The 20,497-nt window shown below is 47.3% G+C and overlaps 1 protein-coding gene across 1 annotated transcript in view; it reads right to left on the reverse strand.

Moving 5' to 3' along the window:
• LOC140722235 (uncharacterized) overlaps positions 1-20,497 on the reverse strand; it is a 121,471-nt gene that overhangs the window by 89,882 nt on the left and 11,092 nt on the right. The window contains 5 exon segments of the mRNA XM_073037022.1: positions 1,298-1,434; positions 11,465-11,600; positions 14,522-14,752; positions 17,133-17,166; positions 19,527-20,450. Of these exon segments, the coding sequence (XP_072893123.1) occupies positions 1,298-1,434; positions 11,465-11,600; positions 14,522-14,752; positions 17,133-17,166; positions 19,527-20,450 (1,462 nt within the window).

A 20,497-nucleotide genomic window follows, 5' to 3' on the forward strand; every position in this document is an offset into this window, starting at 1 on the left:
GTGAGGGCTGTTTAACCTCATTCCCCTTCCTGACTCTCACCCAGTTTCCTGTGTCCTGCACCTTGGGTGTAACTCACCTCTCTTCATATCATATCTATCACCTCCTCCAACTCCTTGGATGATCCGGAATTCATCCATTTCCAGCTCCAACTCCTTAAGTGCAGGGTTACAAGCTGCATCTGGATGCACATCTTGTAGGTGAGGGCAACAGGGACAATGGAGGTCGCCCCATCTTCCCACCAATGTCCCCTCTAATTTCTAATGACCAGTGTGCACATGAAGCCTGTATTGTGCATTTTTTTAATCCAGTGTCAACATGTGCACAGTGAATTTTATATAGAGAGGTATTCATTTTAACAGATAGCAAATCACTGTCGATAGGAACTTTGATCTCCTCTGGGTCTGATCAAGTTCACCTGCACTCTCACACAACCTATGTAACAGGCCTGTAACGGGTAATGAAGGATTTTCTCACCAGAGCTTTTGCACTTTGTCCATATGTGGTTTTCTTGCTAAATTACACTTCAAAAAGTCACATATCCAAGTATCACTCCACTTTTTCCCACTTGTAAATTCTCCAGCAACTTTTGCATCTCCACAATAGACACAGATAATACCAGTTTCTGTATTGTACATAAATATTTCCCCGAACCCTCCCCTAGGTGAACTCATTGATGGCAATGCCAATGAATCTGAAGGGAAGGGCAGTAGTCTGTCTCATTGGAGACATCTGGCACATTTGTGATGTGAAAGCTAATCGTTGCCCAGGGCAAAAAGCTGTTTGATATAATTACCTTCCCAGAGAGAATGAATCAAAACATGTTCTCACGGGCAGAAAAGTTCAGACCAGGAGGAGGTGGAACAAAGCAACACAGACAAAATACTGGAGGAACTCAGCAGGCCAGGCAGCATCTATGGAAAAGAGTACTAATGCTGAGTTCCGCCGGCAGTTTGTGTGTGTTGCTTGGATTTCCAGCATCTGCAGATTTTCTCCTGTTTGGGATTGGAGTTAAAACAAATGTGATTTTCTCAACAGCTGATGTAAAAGATTGTTGTGCCCTATCTCCGAGTTCCCAATCCTTACATTTAGATAGCTGGAGCTCAGCTCTGTCTGAGAGACACATCGGTTCCCATTCCCTCATCAGCCGGAAGCTCCCCGGGGCCCGAATAAGGATCGTGGGGCTGAGAAAGAGGGACGAGAGCAGGACTGTGCCGGGATTGAGGGTCGAGTGACTGGACTCACTGCAATTGTCCCTCAGTCGGTATTGTAAAGGCTGACCCAGAAAATCGTTCTTACCTGCGCCGAGTTTCCGAGGCCTTTTGTGAACTGCGCATGCGCAACATTCGGGCACATCGGCATCTTTGACGCCTGCGCATTCAATCGGGCTTCAGCGCAGGCGTCAAAGATGCCGAATTTTTCAAATGCAGCGCTTTCTGGGTAATCAAGGTGCCATTAAAGGTTTCTGCAGGCACCAGTTACATGTCCATATCAATTTTTTGGTGTATAGAAAACTCAGCAGCTCTTTTAACACAGAAAGCAGCCCCCATAATGAATACAATTAATATCAGCAAACTTTCTGCGCGTTTAATGCCAAAGTAGAATATTCTTAAAAATGCAGATATGAAACACAAGAGATTCTGCTGTTGCTGGAAATGTAGACACATACACATAAAATGCAGGAGGAACTCTGCAATGCATGCAGCAGTTAAGCAGAGGAGTACACAGTCCAGACATGCTGAAGGGGTTCGGCCTAAATGTTGTCTATTTATTCCTCTCCACATTTGCTTCCTGATCTGTTGATTTCCACCAGTATTTTGCAGAAATAAACCACCTTTTTTTTCGATCAACCAGTTTCCAAATGTTTCTGATCTTTCATTTGTAACGACATCCTGTTGGTCTGATTCCTCATCTTCCTCCTCCTTGTAAACTCCAGGCCCCATCTCTTTCTGGAGCCCCAAAGCCCTGACTCAGGCTGGCAACTCTTTGGTTTCTGACTCTGCTCCATCGAAGATTCACTCCTTACTCTGCTGTCAGACTTTAGAGATGCATTGCAACAGCCCAGCTGTCTGAGGCACAGTCCTTTGAAATTAGTGAAAATCACCCAAAACATTGAAAAGAGCAAGGTTGACAAGTGAATTCAGAGCCAAAGCAAAAGCAAAAGACGGTGTACAAGGAAGCCAGAGCTAATGGGAAGATAGAGGATTGCAGGCTTTTAAAAACTTGCAGAAGAAATCTAGGAAGGTCATTCAGAAGGAACTGATGAATGATGCGAGTAAGCATGGGACTAATATCCAAGAGGATACTAAAAGCTTTTTTAAGTATACAAAATGTAAAAGAGAGTCAAGGGTAGATATAGGACCAATACAGAATGATGCTGGAGATATTGTAATGAGAAATGCAGAGATGGCAGTGGAACTGAATGAGTAGTTTGCATCAGTCTTCACAGTGGAAGATGTCTGTAGTATATCAGACATTCAAGAGTATCAGGGAAGTGACAATTATGACTGAGGAGGTGCTTAGGAAGATAATGGTCTGAGTGTGGATAAATCTCCTGGACCTGATGGAATGCACCCTAGGGTTCTGAAGGAAGTAATTGGAGAGACTGCAGAGGCCTTGACGATGATCTTTCAGCAAACGACAGATTCTGGCATTGTACCAGATGACTGGTAAATTGCAAATGTTACCCGCAATTTAAGAAGGGAGGGAGGAAGAAGAAAGGAAGCTATAGTCCTGTTAGCCCGGCAAAAGTGGTTGGGAAGTTGTTGGAAGCGATTTTTAGGGATGAGATTACGGAGTACCTGAGACACATGACAAGAGATGCCAAAGCCAGCATGGATTCCTGACATCAGTGGTTTGGGAAGTTGTTGGAATCGATTTTTAGGGATGAGATTACGGAGTACCTGAGACACATGCCAAAGCCAAAGAGATGCCAAAGCCAGCATGGATTCCTGAAAGGAAAACCCTGCCTGAGAAACCTACTGCAAATTTTAAAGGAAATTAAAAGCCAGGTGGACAAAAGACATGAAATAGATATAGTGTACTTGGATTTTCAGAAATCCTTTGACAAGGTGCCGCACATGGGGCTGCTTAGCAGGATAAGAGGTCATGGAATTACAGGAAGTTACTACCGTGGTTGAACATTGCTAGGTCAGCAGAAAACAGAGAGTGGGAATAAATGTATCGTATTCTGTCTGGCTGCCAGTTACCAGTGGAGTTCCACAGGGGTCAGTTTTGGGATCGCTACTTTTTACGATATATGTCTATGATTTGGACTACAGCATTAATGGATTTGTGGCTAAAATTGCCGATGATACAAAGATAGGTGGAGGAGCGGGTAGTGTTTAGGAAACAGAAAGACTGCAGAGAGACTCAGATAATTTCGGGGAACGGGCAAAGAAATGGCAAATGAAATATAAAGTTGGAAAATGGATGGTCATGCACCTTGGTGGAAGAAATAAACGGGCAGAGTATTATTTAGATGGGGAGATCCTTCAAAATGCAGAGAGGCAAATGGAATTGGGAGTCCTTGTGCAGGATACCCTTAAAGTTAACTTCCAGGTTGAGTCAGTGGCGAAGAAAGCAAATGCAATGTTGGCATTCATTACTCAACGTATAGGATATAAGAGCAGGGATTTGATGTTGAGGCTCTATAAGGCACTCCGGAGACCACACTTGGAGTACTGTGTGCGGTTTTGTGATCCTTATTTTAGAAACGATATACTGACATTGGAGAGGGTTCAGAGAAGATTCAGGAGAGTTATTCCAGGAATGAGAGGGTTACCGTATGAGGAATATCTGGCAACACTTGGGCTGTATTCCCTGGAGTTCAGGAGAATGAGGGGGATTTATACTAACACTTTGAATGTTAAAAGGCCTGAACAGATTAGATATGGTAAAGTTAATAACCATAACCATATAACCATATAACAATTACAGCACAGAAACAGGCCATCTTGGCCCTTCTAGTCCATGCTAAACGCTTACTCTCACCTAGTCCCACTGGCCCGCACGCAGCACATAACCCTCCATTCCTTTCCTGTCCATATACCTATCCAATTTTACTTTAAATGACAATACCGAACCTGCCTCTACCACTTCTACTGGAAGCTCGTTCCACACAGCTACCACTCTCTGAGTAAAGAAATTCCCCTAGTGTTAACCTTAAATTTTTGCCCCCAACTCTCCCATACTCTCAATGGAAAAGGCCTACCCATGTCAACCCGATCTATTCCCGTCATAATTTTAAATACCTCTATCAAGTCCCCCTCAACCTTCTACAGTCCAAAGAATAAAGACGTAACTTGATCAACCTTTCCCTGTAACTTAGGTGCCGAAACCCAGGTAACATTCTAGTAAATCTTCTCTGTACTCTCTCTATTTTGTTGACATCTTTCCTATAATCGGTGACCAGAACTGTACACAATACTCCAAATTCGGCCTTACCAATGCCTTATACAATTTTAACATTACATCACAACTCCTATACTCAATGCTGTGATTTATAAAGGCCGCATACCAAAAGCTTTCCTCACCCCCCTGTCCAGATGAGATTCCACCTTCAGGGAACTATGCACCATTATTCCTAGATCTCTCTGTTCCACTGCATTCCTCAATGCCCTACCATTTACAATGTATGTCCTATTTGGATTATTCCTACCAAAATATAACACCTCACAATTATTAGCATTAAACTCCATCTGTCATCATTCAGCCGACTCTTCTAACTGGCCTAAATCTCTCTGCAAGCTTTGAAAACCTACTTCATTATCCACAACACCACCTACCTTAGTATCATCTGCATGGTAGGGGATTTATTAATTTCCCATGGTAGGGGATTCTTGGACAAGAGGGCACGACTTCAGAATTTAAGAACATCCATTTAGAACTGAGATGCGGAAAAATCACTCTAGTCAGAGGGTGGTGAATCTGTGGAATTTGTTGCTACGAGCAGCCGTGGAGGGCAAGTCATTGGGTTTATTTGAGGCAGAGATAGATAGGTTCTTGATTAGCCAGGGCATTGAAGGGTATGGGGTGATGGCTGGGGAGTGGAGATGACTGGAAGAATTGGATCAGCTCACTATTGAATGGTGGAGCAGACTCGAAGGGACAAATGGCCTACTTCTGCTCCTATATCTGATGGTCTTATGGATTCACTCATCCATGTGTCTCCATCCATTTCCAATTTTCAAAAGGTATGTACATTTCAATATCCTAAACACGTGGATTTCTGTAGATGCTGGAAATCCAAAGAAACACACACAGAAATTGCTGGAGGTACTCAGCAGGTCGAGCAGCATTTATGAAATTAATCAACAGTGGACATATCGGGCCGAGACCTTTCTTCAGTTCTGGAAAGTTACGGGGAAGGCGCCAGAATAAAATATCATGGGGAGGGGAAAGTGACAGATGAAGCCCGGTGAGTATGAAAGGTAACGGGCTGGAGAGGGAGTAATCTGGTAAGAAAAGGCAGTGGAGCAATAGCGATACAGTTCCTCTTGTCCCGCCCTTCCAGACAATGACCCTCTGCAATCAACATATTCTGCTCATGTAAGCGGGCAGTTCACTCCACCTTGTCCATGGAGTTTCACAGCATCGATGTGTGTAGTGAGGTCTACGATGTCCAATGCCGGTGTTTCTGTCCACACCGATCTCTTTTTTTCTGTCATGTTACAGCAGTGAATTTTCCTGCAATGGGGAAATATCTCTGTCTATCTGTGCTTCTGTCCATCTATCTATTTTTCTATCTTCCATCTATGTTTCTGTCAATTTCTCCCTCACAAAAATACATACGTTCACAGGATCTCTCTCTCTCTCTCTCTCTCTCTCACACACACACACACACACACACACACACACACACACACACACACACACACACACACACACACACACACACACACACACACACACACACACACGTTTTTCAATTTATTTGTCCAAATGGAACTTCATTTTTTTGGTCTTTTTCACTTTTCGATATATTCTGTGCTTATCTTTTCACTGCTCACCGCACTTCAGGTATTCAGGAGTATTTATTGAAATTCATGCAGAAGAACAAACTGGATTTTAGTGAGAATTTTGATAACTTTCCCCAAATTAGTCCGGGTCAGGGTGGCAGGAAACAGAGGTCCAGGAGAACTTGGCTTTGTGGATACTGAAATGACCTGACCACAGAGGCAGAGGGTGCTGGTAGAGTGAGAAGCGTATTCTCTCTGGAAGCCGGTACCCAGGAGTGTTCTGAACCGATCTTTTCCAACAACCCTGTTCGTTGTGATTTTTACTTCACTCAGAAGGTGATGCGAACATGGATGCAGGTTCAATTTCAGCATTGAGGAGAAGTTTGTCTGGGTACATGGATGAGAGAGGTATTGACATCTAGATTCTGGGTGCACATGGCTGGGCTCAGGCAGAGAATGGCAAAGACCAGATGGGCTGAAAGCCCTGATTCTCTGCTGTAAGAGAATGAATTACATTGTTCGTCCTATACCAGTCCAATTTCGCAGGAGATTTAAATTATTCCAATGAAACGTTCTAAAAAAAACCCTGCAAATACAAGAAACACTCAATGGATGAAGAACATCTGTGGAGACGAACAAAGTTAGAGTTTCAGCTCCAACACCCTGTGTCGGAATGGCTTCAAACAATTTCTGATGTGATTTCAGGTCTCCAGCATCTTGAGTGTTTCTTTAATTTCCAGCTGCTCACAGACAGACGACAGTGAGTGGGAATTCCCAAACATGGTGAGGATACTGAACCCGAGGTAGATAACCAACGATGCAAACACCGAACAGCTTAATCCAGGTACTCACTGCCTCTGCGTATTGAGATTGCCCCGCAGGTCTATTCGATCTGTCTGCTCTTTTCTATCTGTGCCATTCAGCCCCTCTAACCATCAACAAGATGGCGGCTCCTCTTCCATTTCATTGCATTCTCTATAACAAATACTCTCTAACCGCTTTTTTCATTCTCTCTGGAATTAATTTATCTTCTGTAGCCCGGTGTTGCCCCAACCACTCACCTCCCACCCCTGTCACTATTTCCACCTTCCCACCTCCCCCCACACCTGGATCCACCTCACACTCCCCAGCTCTTGCCCCATCCCCACCCCTCACCTCTTTTCTCTGACTATTTCCCGTCCACTCTCAGTCCAGAGGGAGGGTCTCGGCCCGAAATGTTGACGGTCCATTTCCCTCCACAGATGCTGCCCGACCCACTGAGTTCCTCCGGCAGTTTGTTCTTTGGTCTGTATAACCCGTGTTAGTATGGGGAGCGGGATTTTACACCACATTCCAGGGACAGTCTCAACAAATCCCAAATAATTGTCACTTTGCCCGGATCACTGGCCCCGCTTGCAGGGCAACAGTCTGCCGGTGTTTGCCCCCCAATGTGGTGAATCCCTCTGCTTGCCACCACCGTGGGCTCAGACATTTCCACAGATGAGCCCCTCCTGTCCCCACCGGGACAAACATCCTGTCCGACCCGTCTCTCACCATCTTCATCCTTTCAATAAAATCCCCCTCTCCCTCCCTCCCTGGGGAAACGGTATCAAAACGATGGGCCGAGCGGTCTCCTCCTACCTCTCAGCGATACATCAGATTCCGGGCGCAGGAGACGCTTCACAAACTCCCCAACTTCCCTCGGAGGGAAATGGAAATAAATCAGAAAGCGGACATTTACTTTGAGATCTGTTCCGCTCTGAGGGGAGATCGACACTTGAGCGGGAAACGGTTTCAGCGGGGTAACGCCCTCACAGCTGGTACGCTTCCGCTATTGGTTGAAACCAGTGATTGACATCGCATCGCACCAATGGGAGTAGAGCAGGCCCTGAAGCTTTGGTTTTCAGCGGTGGGGAGGGGTGATCACGTGATTGATAGTTCAGCCGTTAAACCGATAAAGCTCGAGCTCTCCAGCGCGTGGATGACGTAAGACACCGCGCATGCGATGGCAGGTCCTGGTGTGGGGAGCCCATGTGTGACGTAAGGCGCGTGGATTCGCCTGTGTGACGTCACCTGTGGGGGAGCGCTTGTAATTAAAAACACCTGAATGGACGTTTCTGATGATTTCAGTGGGACAACAACATTAATCACGGGTTTCATCACTGAATCCAGTGTTGTGAGATGTAAAGTCCCCGGTTATGTGTACGGGTATGCCGTGTTTTTGGCGGAGTGGGCAGCGTGGTGTTTGTCTCGATTCGGGTCACAACAGCAGAATTGCCAGCGGGGTCCACACACAGTGTATTAGTCAACAGAAAACCTCTCGTCCCTGTAGTCTTTGTCTCCTGGTAAACTCAACACCCTGACAATATGGACCATAGATACCCCTTCCTCTTTAAAGTCAGTTATACATTCAGACAGCTGATCGCTGAGAGGAATTATATTTATTAGTCATTAAAGTTCGCCCAGATTCGTTTGGATGGATTTGATGTGGAGTTCGGGGTGTCACAGTGAAAGGGCCGGACGGCCGAACTCTCTCCGTTGTCCAAACATCCTTCCAGGTGAGGCGACACTTCACCTGTGAATCTTCCGGGGTCGCCTATTGTGTCCGCTGCTCCCGATGCGGCCGCCTCTACACTGGTGACACCGGCTCCTCCGCAGTTGTGCGGGGTAGGGTTGTTTTTTTTGGGGGGGAGCGGATCGATGTTATTGTTCCCTTTTGTGCGGGAGGTGTGGTTTTCGGGGTTTGATGATCCGGATGCCGTTGTTTTTGATGCGGGGGTGGGATGGGAGTTTGATTTTTCTCTCTGAAAGACTTTCATGCTCTTTCTTTGTTTTGTGGTTCTCTGGGGGAAAAAAAACGCAAGAGTTGTTCATGGATACCTCCTTTGATAATAAACTGACCTTTGAACTATCCGCTCCCAGCGGGACTTCCCGGTGTCCAAACATTTTCATTCCGTTTCCCATTCCCGACCCGGCGTGTCAACCATCCCCTCCTCTTCTGCCAAGTTAAGGCCACCCTCAGGGTACAGCAGCTGCACCTTATATTCCGTCTGGGTAGCCCCTCCCCCCAAACTGATGGCATGAATATCGATTTCTACTTCCGGTGAACAAATCTCCCTCCCTCCCACTCCCTCTCTTCCTCTCTGACTTTTCACGTCCTCTCACGTGCTTAGCACGTCTCTCTGGGTCCACTGCTCCTATTCGCCACTCTCCTCTCCTATTAGATTCTATTTTCTTCTGCTCTTCAGCTTTCCCATCTACCTGGCTTCACCTGTCATCATCCAGCCAGCCATTTCCTCGCCCGCCCCGATTTTATTCAGTTATTTCCCCCATTCCATCTCAGTCCTGAAGGAGGGTTCAATTAGAAACGTCGACTGTTGACTCTTTTCGATAGATGCTGCCTGAGTTCCGCCAGCATTTTGTGTGATTTCCAGCATCTGCAGATTTTGTCGTTTTTATGAATTTCCTCTCAGTTGGAGGGGTTGGGTGGAAGACTGGATATGGCCGGTGCAGAGAGATCAACCGTACAGAGCCTCGACGTTGATTTCTTTCTCTTCATTCCTGAATCTGAACTTCCCATCTTTGAGCTGGAGAGATGTCTATGAGATTCCGATCTGCACCACAGTCGATGGGTGAAAAGGAAGCTGCCAGCATTACACAACTAGAGGAAGCTGACTGCTGAGAGAAACAATCCGTCAGGATTCCCCTCCCTGCTGACGGGGATTCTCTTATACAGAACGCTTGGAACATGCGCCCGGAATTGTCCTGGATCACCACAATAGAGTCAGGAAACTTTTCTCCTGCATCACTCTGATTCCTCTTGAGACAGGCGCACGCGCTCTACTTGCATAACCTCCTCCATGGACTCGATGCCGTGTGGCGAGCGAGGAGCCAGTCGGTTATCCAGCCGTCAAGTGGAACAGACAGATTAATCATTTCATCCAGACTATCCTGCTGGTCCCGGACTGCGATCTCCCGTAGGACCCCTGCATTCAGTCCACACTGGAAGGCAGTGATGAGAGATCTCTGATGCAAACCCCTCTCTCCTGCAGGCGTGTGGAATTTAACTGCCCCCGTAAAATGTCGAACAGGCTGAGTGGAGGTCCATCTGGAAGATAGACCATGTACGCCAGTTTTTGCCCACCGTCACCAAAACAACCAGGCTGGGCATGGAATGTCAGCTCGCATCTGGGAATAAACATCCTGCAACAATCAGGATCAGCATAATATCCGCCTGGTTGTGAAATATGAAATGTGAAAAATCCGTTGTTGTGCTTGGTTCAAGTCTCGACAAGCACTATGACAGAAATAATTGATTTTAGTACTATCACACTGAAATAATAATTAGCCAGGGGTCCTGTCACGACCACGGATTCGGCAGCGCAGCAGATACGGCAATTGCGCTCATGAGGATGCACGTGTCAGAAAATTATTATTTCATTGTGATAGTATTTAACTCAATTCTTTCTGTCATAGTGCTAGACGCAGCCCCTAAGGCGCAACAGAACTGTATTTGTTGGAAGACCCGGATGAGCGGCTTGTCCAAGGTTTCCTTAGCCACAATACACTGTATTAAATTGCAGGGAGATGGGAACCAGAATGCCAGAACAGTTAATGTTGAGCTGTGGAGGCGGATGTTGGGAAGACTGCAGACAGAGCAATGAATCAAAGGTTGAGCATGGTGCGACTACTGACCCGAGCTGCATATATTTCAATACAGGAAGTAACGGAGGCAAGTTGTGTAACGAGCTGGAGATGAGGGAGCTGGTTGGGCAGACAGAGGCAACGTGTAGTGAGGAGAGGCTGTCGATAGGGCAAAATTGCAGTCAACAAGATGCAACATAAATGGTGGACAAAATCGAAAAGCGTGCATACAGAAATGAAGAAGTTATATTTGAATGAGGCGGTACACAGACTAAGGCAGATAAACTTGCAGCACAGTTGTCAATCGGAATGATGTTATTGGCGTCTCTGAAAAATCTAAAAGGGTGGATACAGGGCTGAACTGAATAGTGGCTGAAAAAAATAGCCTGGTGCTTAATGTCCAAGGATACACGTTATATCAAAACAAAGCAGGAAGGTAGAGTGGCCGGCGTTGCTCTGTTGGTGAAAAATAAATCAAATTATTCGAAAGAGGAGACATGCGGTTGGAAGACGCTGATTCTTTACGAATAGAGGGGAGGAACTGCAAGGGTAAAACGACAGTGATGGGAGTTGAATACAGACTCCAAAACGGTGGTAAGAATTTGGCTTCCAAACTTCAAAGGGGGAAACAAAATGCTTGCCCAAGGGGTGTCATGGTCCCTTCTGGCACCCGGCTATCTTCCTCAGGAATTGGGCCTTAATCACCTCCTTTTGTTCCCAATCATTCCCAGGTTCCACTAACTACAAACACGTGTTTTCTATCAGCAACTGCAGTATAAAAACCCTGTGACCACAAGGAGCTGCCAGTTTATTGGTCGACTCGTGTACGAGTAACCTCGTTCCAAGGTTCTTAGGACTATCAGTTCTAAGTCAAACATCGTACCTGAATTCTGTACTAAAACCAAGACTCCGGTTAAAGACTCCCTTGGCACCAATTCCGCGCTCGCAACGACCGTAACGCCTCCCGAAATGGCCTCCGCGCCCGTGTTCAGCATTTGGGTTCGTTCCAGAGCCACGTCCTTGCAACAGAACGAACTGACCACGATGAACCCAGCGGACACTGATCCCGTACACCAGGCCCTGGCCAGCCAGGGCTATCTATTGGGCACCCACGACCAACTACTTCGGGAGATCAGGGAAAACCTTCGGACACCAACCACGAATGTGCAGGAGGTCAGTGAACAAGCGGACCGGGTCTCCGCTTCTGTTTCTCTGGCTGCTTACTCTTCATGAGGCTTCGCGAAGTGTGGCCAGGTATTCCATTGAGTTCCGGACCTTGGCCGCAGACTCTGGGTGGAATGACAAGGCCCTACGCGAGGTGTCCCGACAGGGCCTCTCGGACCAGATAAAGGATGCTGCGAGGGACGACACTGACTGTCTGGACTCTCTGATCTCGCTAGTCATTCGGTTAGATCATCGACTTCGAGAACGTCTGAGAGAGAAGACCCGTTACTCCGTTCCTCGGGCCATCCCACGGTCCACCTTACCTTCTCCAACCAGCCCTAACCTCTCTCCCACTTCAGTTCCTCGGGCCAACCCAGGGTCCACCTTACCTTCTCCAACCAGCCCTAACCTCTCTCCCACTTCCGTTCCTCGGGCCATCCCACTGTCCACCTTACCTTCTCCAACCAGCCCTAACCTTTCTCCCACTTCCGTTCCTCGGGCCATCCCACTGTCCACCTTACCTTCTCCAACCAGCCCTAACCTCTCTCCCACTTCCGTTCCTCGGGCCAACCCAGGGTCCACCTTACCTTCTCCAACCAGCCCTAACCTCTCTCCCACTTCCGTTCCTCGGGCCATCCCACGGTCCACCTTACCTTCTCCAACCAGCCCTAACCTCTCTCCCACTTCCGTTCCTCGGGCTATCCCACGGTCCACCTTACCATCTCCAACCAGCCCTAACCTCTCTCCCACTTCCGTTCCTCGGACCATCCCACGGTCCACCTTACCTTCTCCAACCAGCCCTAACCTCTCTCCCCCTTCCGTTCCTCGCAGAGCTCCCGCTCCTACTGTTCCGGTGCGTTTGACGACACTCCCTTCAGCCCCCTTAGACTCGGATGCAGATTCCAGCTACTGTGAATTACCAACGACAGTCTCTGTCCCAATCCACTCTGGTGGATTCCGGTGCCGAGGGCAACCTGCTGGATGAGGACTTAGCCTCCCAGGCTGGAATACCTCGCGAGCTGCTAACTACACCCCTGAAGGCCCGGGCCTAGGACGGAAGACTGCTGGCTCGGGTGACCAACCGTACACCTCCCCTGACCGTGATCCTATCCGGTAACCATCGGGAGGAGGTGCTATTCTGTCTCATTCGTTCACCTCAAGCTCCGGTAGTTCTAAGGTATCCATGGCTGACACAAATCTCTCATCGACTGATCTGCCGGGAGGATAGCCAAGTGGAGCCAGGCTTCTCACGCCAACTGTCTGCGGTCAGCCCCATCTCTCAGGGGAGCTACCGCGACCCCGCCTGTTCCGGAACCCCTCGATTTGTCCCGAGTCCCCACAGAGTACCATGACCTGGGACCCCTGCACCTTCGATTCTCGCCAACTGTCCCCCACCGAGCGGAATGACGATGTGGGGAATCGGAACTCCTGGCAGTCAAACTAGTCCTGGAAGAATGGAGGCACTGGCTGGAAGGGGCAGAACAAACGTTTGTGGTATGGACTGATCATAAAAACCTGGGGTATATTCAGACCGCCAAACATTTGAACTCCCAGCAGGCCTGTTGGGCATTATTTTTCCGACAGTTCAAGTTTTCCCTCACATACTGTCCAGGGTCCAAGAACGGGAAGCCGGACGCGCTCTCCTGCCAATACAACTCCAAGGAGGACACTTCCAGCCCAGGGACTGTCCTCCCACCATCCTGCGTGGTTGCCACCCTCACTTGGGAGATCAAGTCGAAAGTAAAAGAAGCCCAATCGGATGACCCCGACCCCGGCAATGGACCCGGCGATCACCTGTTTGTGTCAGTCAGGCCTCAGGTTCTTCAACGGGGGCACACGTCTCAGTTCACCTGCCACCCCAGAAGTGACCGGACCCCAGCGCTCCTGAAAAAACACTTTTGGTGGCCGTCCATGTAGGCGGATACCCGCTCCTATGTCTCGGCATGTTCCTTCTCTGCCCGGCGAAAAGCCTCTCATCGGCCACCTGCGGGTTTACTTCGTCCTCTACCTGTCCCTGGTCATCCCTGGTCACACATCACCCTAGACTTGGTCACCGGTCTACCATCTTCACATGAGAACACCACCATACTCACCGTGGTAGACCGATTCTCCAAGGCACTTGGTAGCCCTCCCTAAACTCCCTTCCTCCTAAGAAACCGCAGACCTTCTCATCTGCCACGTCTTCCGCCTCCACGGAATCCCCGCAGACATCGTCTCCGATCGAGGTCCTCAGTTCATCTCACTGGTATGGAAGGCTTTCTGTCAAGCCTTGGGTACAACGGTCAGCCTGTCATCCAGCTTCCACTCCCAGACCAACAGGCAGATGGAACGGGTCAACCAAGACCTGGAGGAGACACGACGTTGTGTAATGGCAAACAACCCGTCGACTTGAAGCGACCACCTCCCGTGGGTTGAGTACACCCACAACTCTCTAGTAAGCTCAGCCATTGGACACGACGTTGTGTAATGGCAAACAACCCGTCGACTGGAAGAGACCACCTCCCGTGGGTTGAGTACGCCCACAACTCTGTGGTAAGCTCAGCCATTGGACACTACGTTGTGTAATGGCAAACAACCCGTCGACTGGAAGAGACCACCTCCCGTGGGTTGAGTACGCCCACAACTCTCTAGTAAGCTCAGCCATTGGACACGACGTTGTGTAATGGCAAACAATCCGTCGACTGGAAGAGACCACCACCCGTGGGTTGAGTACACCCACAATTCTGTAGTAAGCTCAGCCATTGGAAGGTCCCCATTTGAGTGTTCCCTGGGGTACCAACCCACGCTGTCCCCCGCGCAGGTAGAGGATATTGCGGTACCATCGGTTCAGGTCCTTTAAGGTGTGGGAGGAGACACGCACGGCCCTACTCAGATCAGCAAGACGTAATAAGAAGACAGCCGACCGAAACTGGACTTCGGTGTCCGAGAACCAACGAGGGCAGATGGTGTGGCTTTCATCCAGGACATCCTGCTGAAGAACGAGCATAGGAAACTTGCCCCTTGCTTCCTGTGACCATTCAAGGTCGAAAGTGTTATCAATCCCGCAGCGGTTCGCCCAAAATTACCAAGATCCATGCGCATCCACCCAACTTTTCATGTTTCCCAGTTAACGGAGTTTCCGTCTGCCCCTTGTGTCCCCCGGCTGAGACTCCCCCACCTGCCCGTATCATCGATGACCATCCGGCATACACTGTCCGAAGACAACTGGATGTGCGCCGTAGGGGCAGGGGTCTCCAATACCTGGTAGACTGGGAAGGGTGTGGTCCAGAAGAGCGTTCTTCATCCTAGACCCATCCCTCATCCAAGATTTTCATCGGGAACATCCAGACCGGCCTGGAGCATCGCCTGGCAGCTCCCGTTGAGGGAGGGGAGATGTCATGGTCCCTTCGGGCAATCGCCCACCTGGCTATTTTCCTCAGGAATTGGGCCTCAGTCACCTCGTTTAGTTCCCAATCATTCCCAGGTTCCACTAACTACAAACACCTGCTTTCCAGCAGCAAATGCAGTCTAAAAGCCCTGTGAGCACAACAAGGAGCTGCCAGTACGTTGGTCAACTCCGGTGTGAGTAACCTCGCTTCATGGTTCTTAGGACTACCAGTTCTAGGTGTAGCATCGCTCTTGGATACCGACTCCATTAATAACGACTCCCGACTCTGCCTCCGCATCCGTGTTCTGCACTTGGGTTCATCCACCGAGTAACACTCTTGCCTCGCTTTCACTCTTTCTCTATCTGAACAACTTTTTATACGATATTTTTGTCTAACTTACCTTAATTTTTAATCTTGTCTCTCCTGTGTGTTTTATTAGTTGTCTCCTGTTGTTTATGTAAAAGCTTTCCAATCCTCTCACTTCCCACTGTTTTCTTCCTATATTATATGACCCCACTTTTGCTTTGATCAAATACAGCAGAAAATCTGTCGATGTTGGAAATCCAAGCAACACATTCACAAAACACTGGAGGAAACCAGGAGACCAGGCAGCATATAAGGGAAATAGTAAACAGTCGACGTTTCGGACCAAGACCCTTCATCAGGACAGGGGAAAAATAAAGATGAGACGTCAGAGGAAGAAATGTGGGGGTGAAAGGGGTGGAAGAAGCGGTAAGTGATAGGTGAAACTGGGAGGGGGGATTAGTGAAGGATAAAACTCCTTAGGATAGAATTTCCTTCACGATTCTCGAAAGATCATTGCTAATGCCTCCACATCACTTCAGCTGCCTCTTTCAGGTCTCTGGGGTGTACATCATCTGGTCCAGGTGACCTATTTACCTTCAGACCATTTGCTTCCCAACAACCTTCTCCCGAGTAACGTGATTTTACACATTCTGACCACTGACATCTGGGACTTCCATATTCCTGTCAGCATCTTCGACAGATAAGAGTGATGTACAAGACTTATTCGGTTCACCTGCCATCACCTTGCACTCCCACCACATTACTACCTCTCCAGCATCATTTTTTAGTGGTTTGATATCCACTTTCGCCTCTCTTTTACACTATATGTACCTGAAGAAAAATTTGGTATCCTCTTTATTACTGGCTAGCTCACCTATGTATTCCATCTTTTCCTTCTTAATTATTTTAGTTGCATTGTGTTGGTTTTTAAAAGCTTCCCAATCCACTAACTTCCTAGTAATTTTTGCTCTATGCCTTTTCGTTGTTTTTTATGCAGTCTCTGGTTTCTCTTATCTGCCACGGTTTTGTCACCTTACCTTTACAATTCTACTTCCTCTTTGTGATGTGTAAATCCCCTGCCTTCCGAATTGCTTCCAGAAATTTCAGCCACTGCTGCTCGGTTTTCATCCGTACCCAAGTTCTTTACAAATCAGTTTTGACCAATTTTTTCTTTTATGCCTCTCTAATTCTCTTTATTCCACATCTGACTTTAGCTTCTCCTTCTCTAATGTCAGGGTGAATTTGATCATATTAAGATCACTTGTCTTTAAGAGCTCTTTCAACTTCAGTGACCTAATTAATTCAGGTTCATTACAACACCCAATCCAGAATAGCTGATCCCCATCTGGGCTCAAGCACGAACTGCTCTAAAAAAGCATCTTGTAGGGATTCAAGGAATTCCTCCTCTGAGACCAACACCATCCTAATTTTCCTAATCACCTGGATGACAATCCCCCATGACTAGTGTAACATTGCCCTTTTGGTACGCATTTTCCATCTCCCAGTGTAACTTGTGGACCACATACTTACTACTGTTTGGAGGTCTCTATACAATTCCCATGAGGGTTTTTTTTTACATTTGCAGTTCTTTAATTCTACCCACAGATTCTGCACTTTCCAACCCTATGCCGCCTCTTTCTAATGATTCTATTTAATATTTTACCAACAAAGCCACACAACCCCACTACCAGCTTGTTCTTAGCTTGTTCTTACAGTAAACAGGTAGGGATCTGGGAAACAAGAGGACCTGCAAACACAAAGTACACTGCGGATGCTGTGGTCAAATCAAGACGTACAAACAAGCTGGATGAACTCAGCAGGTCGAGCAGCATCCGTTGAAAGAAGCAGTCAAAAAGAGGACCTACAGATGTTAGAAATCTAGAGAACATTACACAAAGTGCTGCAGGAGCTCAGCATGTCAAGCATCATCTATGGATGGGAATCAACATTTTGGGCCAAGACCATTCATCGGGGCTCTTGATTCCCACGTATGTGGAAAATCAACAAGAATAGAAAGTAGTGGAAATAGAAAAACCCTTTGACAAAATTTAGTTCAAGGCTTTAAAAAAATGCAAAACGGAGCTCAATACTTAACAAATACAACAGAGGCAATACGAACTTTCATCAATACCGACATTAACTTTTTTTATAAAAATATATTTGTCCCATTTCAATCAGTAAAATTTACAAAGATAAATAAGAACTTCAGAAAAGACTATTGGCACTCAAACCCACTAGAATAACACTACCTTGGACAGAAGGAGGAAGAGAAATAACACACATGAAAAAAAAATCACACAAGAGTCAGATAAAACTAAGTATATATTTTCATCAAAAATGAACAGGATTCAGTACTCCATGTGTGTATATGCAATTGTGATAAGTAACACAGACCAGGAAACTTCAATGTGAGGCCCACTCTGAAAAATTAATTATCACTATGGAAGGAAACATCAACCACTGGAATGAGTATGACCCTCCATGGGAGACATCCCAATGACCTCAGCAGACGAGATGGTGACAATGAAGCATTGAGCACCTGACAGAGAGTTGGAGACCTCTTCCCAGAAACAGAGGGGTCCCTTGCAGAAAAACAGGACAAAGTAGTTAACAAAAGAAAGAAAAAAAAATCAGAAATACATTAAATACAACAAACAAGGCAGTAAGTACAGAAAATGCCAAGAGAAGCCAGACACAATCCAACACAGTCCAGGATCCTGCAGCAGTTTAACTCAATCTGATTACTTACAAAGCTACTAACAACTGGCAAATATCATTCACCAAAATCTTGCTTTAAAATACCAACTCACGAATGCCCTCCATCACTTCATAAAGGCACCATAAATTCCAGCCTGATACAGTTTTAGAGTCAAAATCTTACAAATTATATGATAATCAATACATTATTTCACAAAGGACAATCTATAATAAACTTCCGGATATAACATTACAAGATAAACAAGCAGGAACAACTGCTTCAATAGATAAAACTTTTCCCAACACACACATGTTCTTCGACCAGCAGAGCACCTCACCACAGGTGTTGCTTGTGCCATCAGTCAGACAAACAAAAGATTTTCTCTGTCAATCAGCTTCCAAATGTTTCCACTCTGTCATTTGTAGCCACGTCCCGCTGCTGATTCCCTTCTCCTCATCATACATTCTTACCCCGACCATCCTCCAGTACACCAAACTCTGCCCTGTGCGGACCCGCCTCCGGTTTCTGACCTTGCTCAGTTGAACATCCAATTAATGGTTTCCATTCTGATTTCAGTCTTTAGAGGAGAGTGGTGTTTTATAACAACCCTGTAGAAGCAGGGAAAATGACCCATAATGTGGAATGTGCCCTGAATAAGGAGGTTAACTACCAATGTCATTCTCTATCAGCGCAGAGATTTGAGGGGTGAAGAACATGTCAAGCAGAACTGCAGTCAGCTCAACTTCTTCAGTCTGCAGAAAATAAAACGGAAACCTCTTCACCTAGAGTGGTGACTGTTTGGAACCCATCACCACAGGGAGAGAGAGAGAGAGAGAGATGAACAACAGGGGAGGATTTAAAAGGACTGTCTGGAGCAGGATCTCTGGCAGGGTCCAGCAGGCCTGAGTTGAGTCTCTACTGTACACAAGGTGTGTTATAAATTCACTAAGTACTGGAAACCAAGTTTAAAATAGAGCTGATTTATTTGTCTCAGATGCAGAAGATTAAGCTCCAGTCCCATTAAAGGTGAATGTGCAGCAGAAGAAACTCCCCCCAAGTCCAGTGACCAGGGTGCAGAACTGGGTGTGGTGAGCAGCAGCAATAATTGCAGAGTTCAGCACCGACAGTCACTCTCGAAATTACATTCTGCAACGGTGATGGACAAATATCCAGCATGAAGCTTATTGAAACTTTCTCCCCAGTGTGAACCCGGTAGTGTGTCACAAGGATAGATTACTGTGTGAATCCCTTCCCACATTCACAGCAGGTGAACGGCCTCTCCACAGTGTGAACTCAATGATGCACATTTGGTGGAGATTACTGAGAGAATCTTTTCCCAAAGCCTGATTGGCCTCTACCCAGTGTGAACTTGCTGCTGTCTGAGTTGATAAGCTGACTGAATGAATCACTTCCCAAACTCACAGCAGATGAACGGCCTCTCCCCAGTGTGAACTTGCTGGTGTCTCAGTAGATGAGATGACCGAGTGAATCCCTTCCCACAGTCTGAGCAGGTGAACAGCCTCTCCCCAGTGTGAACTCGTTGGTGAATCTGTAGGGTGGACGACTGAGAGAAAGTCTTCCCACAGACTGAGCAGGTGAAAAGCCTCTCCCTTGCATGAACTGACTGGTGCCTCCGTAGGTGAAATAATAAAGTGAATCCTTTCCCACAGTCTGAGCAGGTGAACGACTTCTCCCCAGTGTGAAATCGCTGGTGTCTATGAAGGTCGGATGATCGATGGAATCCCTTCCCACAGACTGAGCAGGTGAATGGTCTCTCCCCAGTGTGAACTCGCTGGTGTGCCAGCAGATCAGATGACCGAGCAAATCCTTTCCCACATTCACAGCAGGTGAACGGCCTCTCCCCAGTGTGAACTCGCTGGTGTATCAGTAGATCAGATGACCGAGCGAATCCCCTCCCACATTCACAGCAGGTGAACGGCCTTTCCCCAGTGTGAACTCGCTGGTGTGCCAGCAGATCACATGACCGAGTGAATCCCTTCCCACAGTCTGAGCAAATGAATGGCCATACTCCAGTGTGAACTGACTGGTGTGCCAATAGGGAGGATGATCGAGTGAATCCTTTCCCACACACTGAGCAGGTGAACGGCCACTCCCCAGTGTGAACTGACTGGTGTGCCAATAGGGAGGATGACTGAGTGAATCCCTTCCCACAGTCTGAGCAGGTGAACGGCCTCTCTCCAGTGTGAACTCGCTGATGTTCCTTCAGTTTAGATGAGCATGTGAATCCCTTCCCGCAGTCTGAGCAGGTGAATGGCCGCTCCCCGGTGTGAACTCGCTGGTGTGCCATTCGGTCAGATATGGCCTAGTGAATCCTTCCCCACAATTTCAGCAGATGACCAGCCTCTGCTCAATGTGAATT

Source organism: Hemitrygon akajei, unplaced genomic scaffold (assembly GCF_048418815.1).
Source record: "Hemitrygon akajei unplaced genomic scaffold, sHemAka1.3 Scf000073, whole genome shotgun sequence".
Classification (NCBI taxonomy): Eukaryota; Metazoa; Chordata; class Chondrichthyes; order Myliobatiformes; family Dasyatidae; genus Hemitrygon; species Hemitrygon akajei.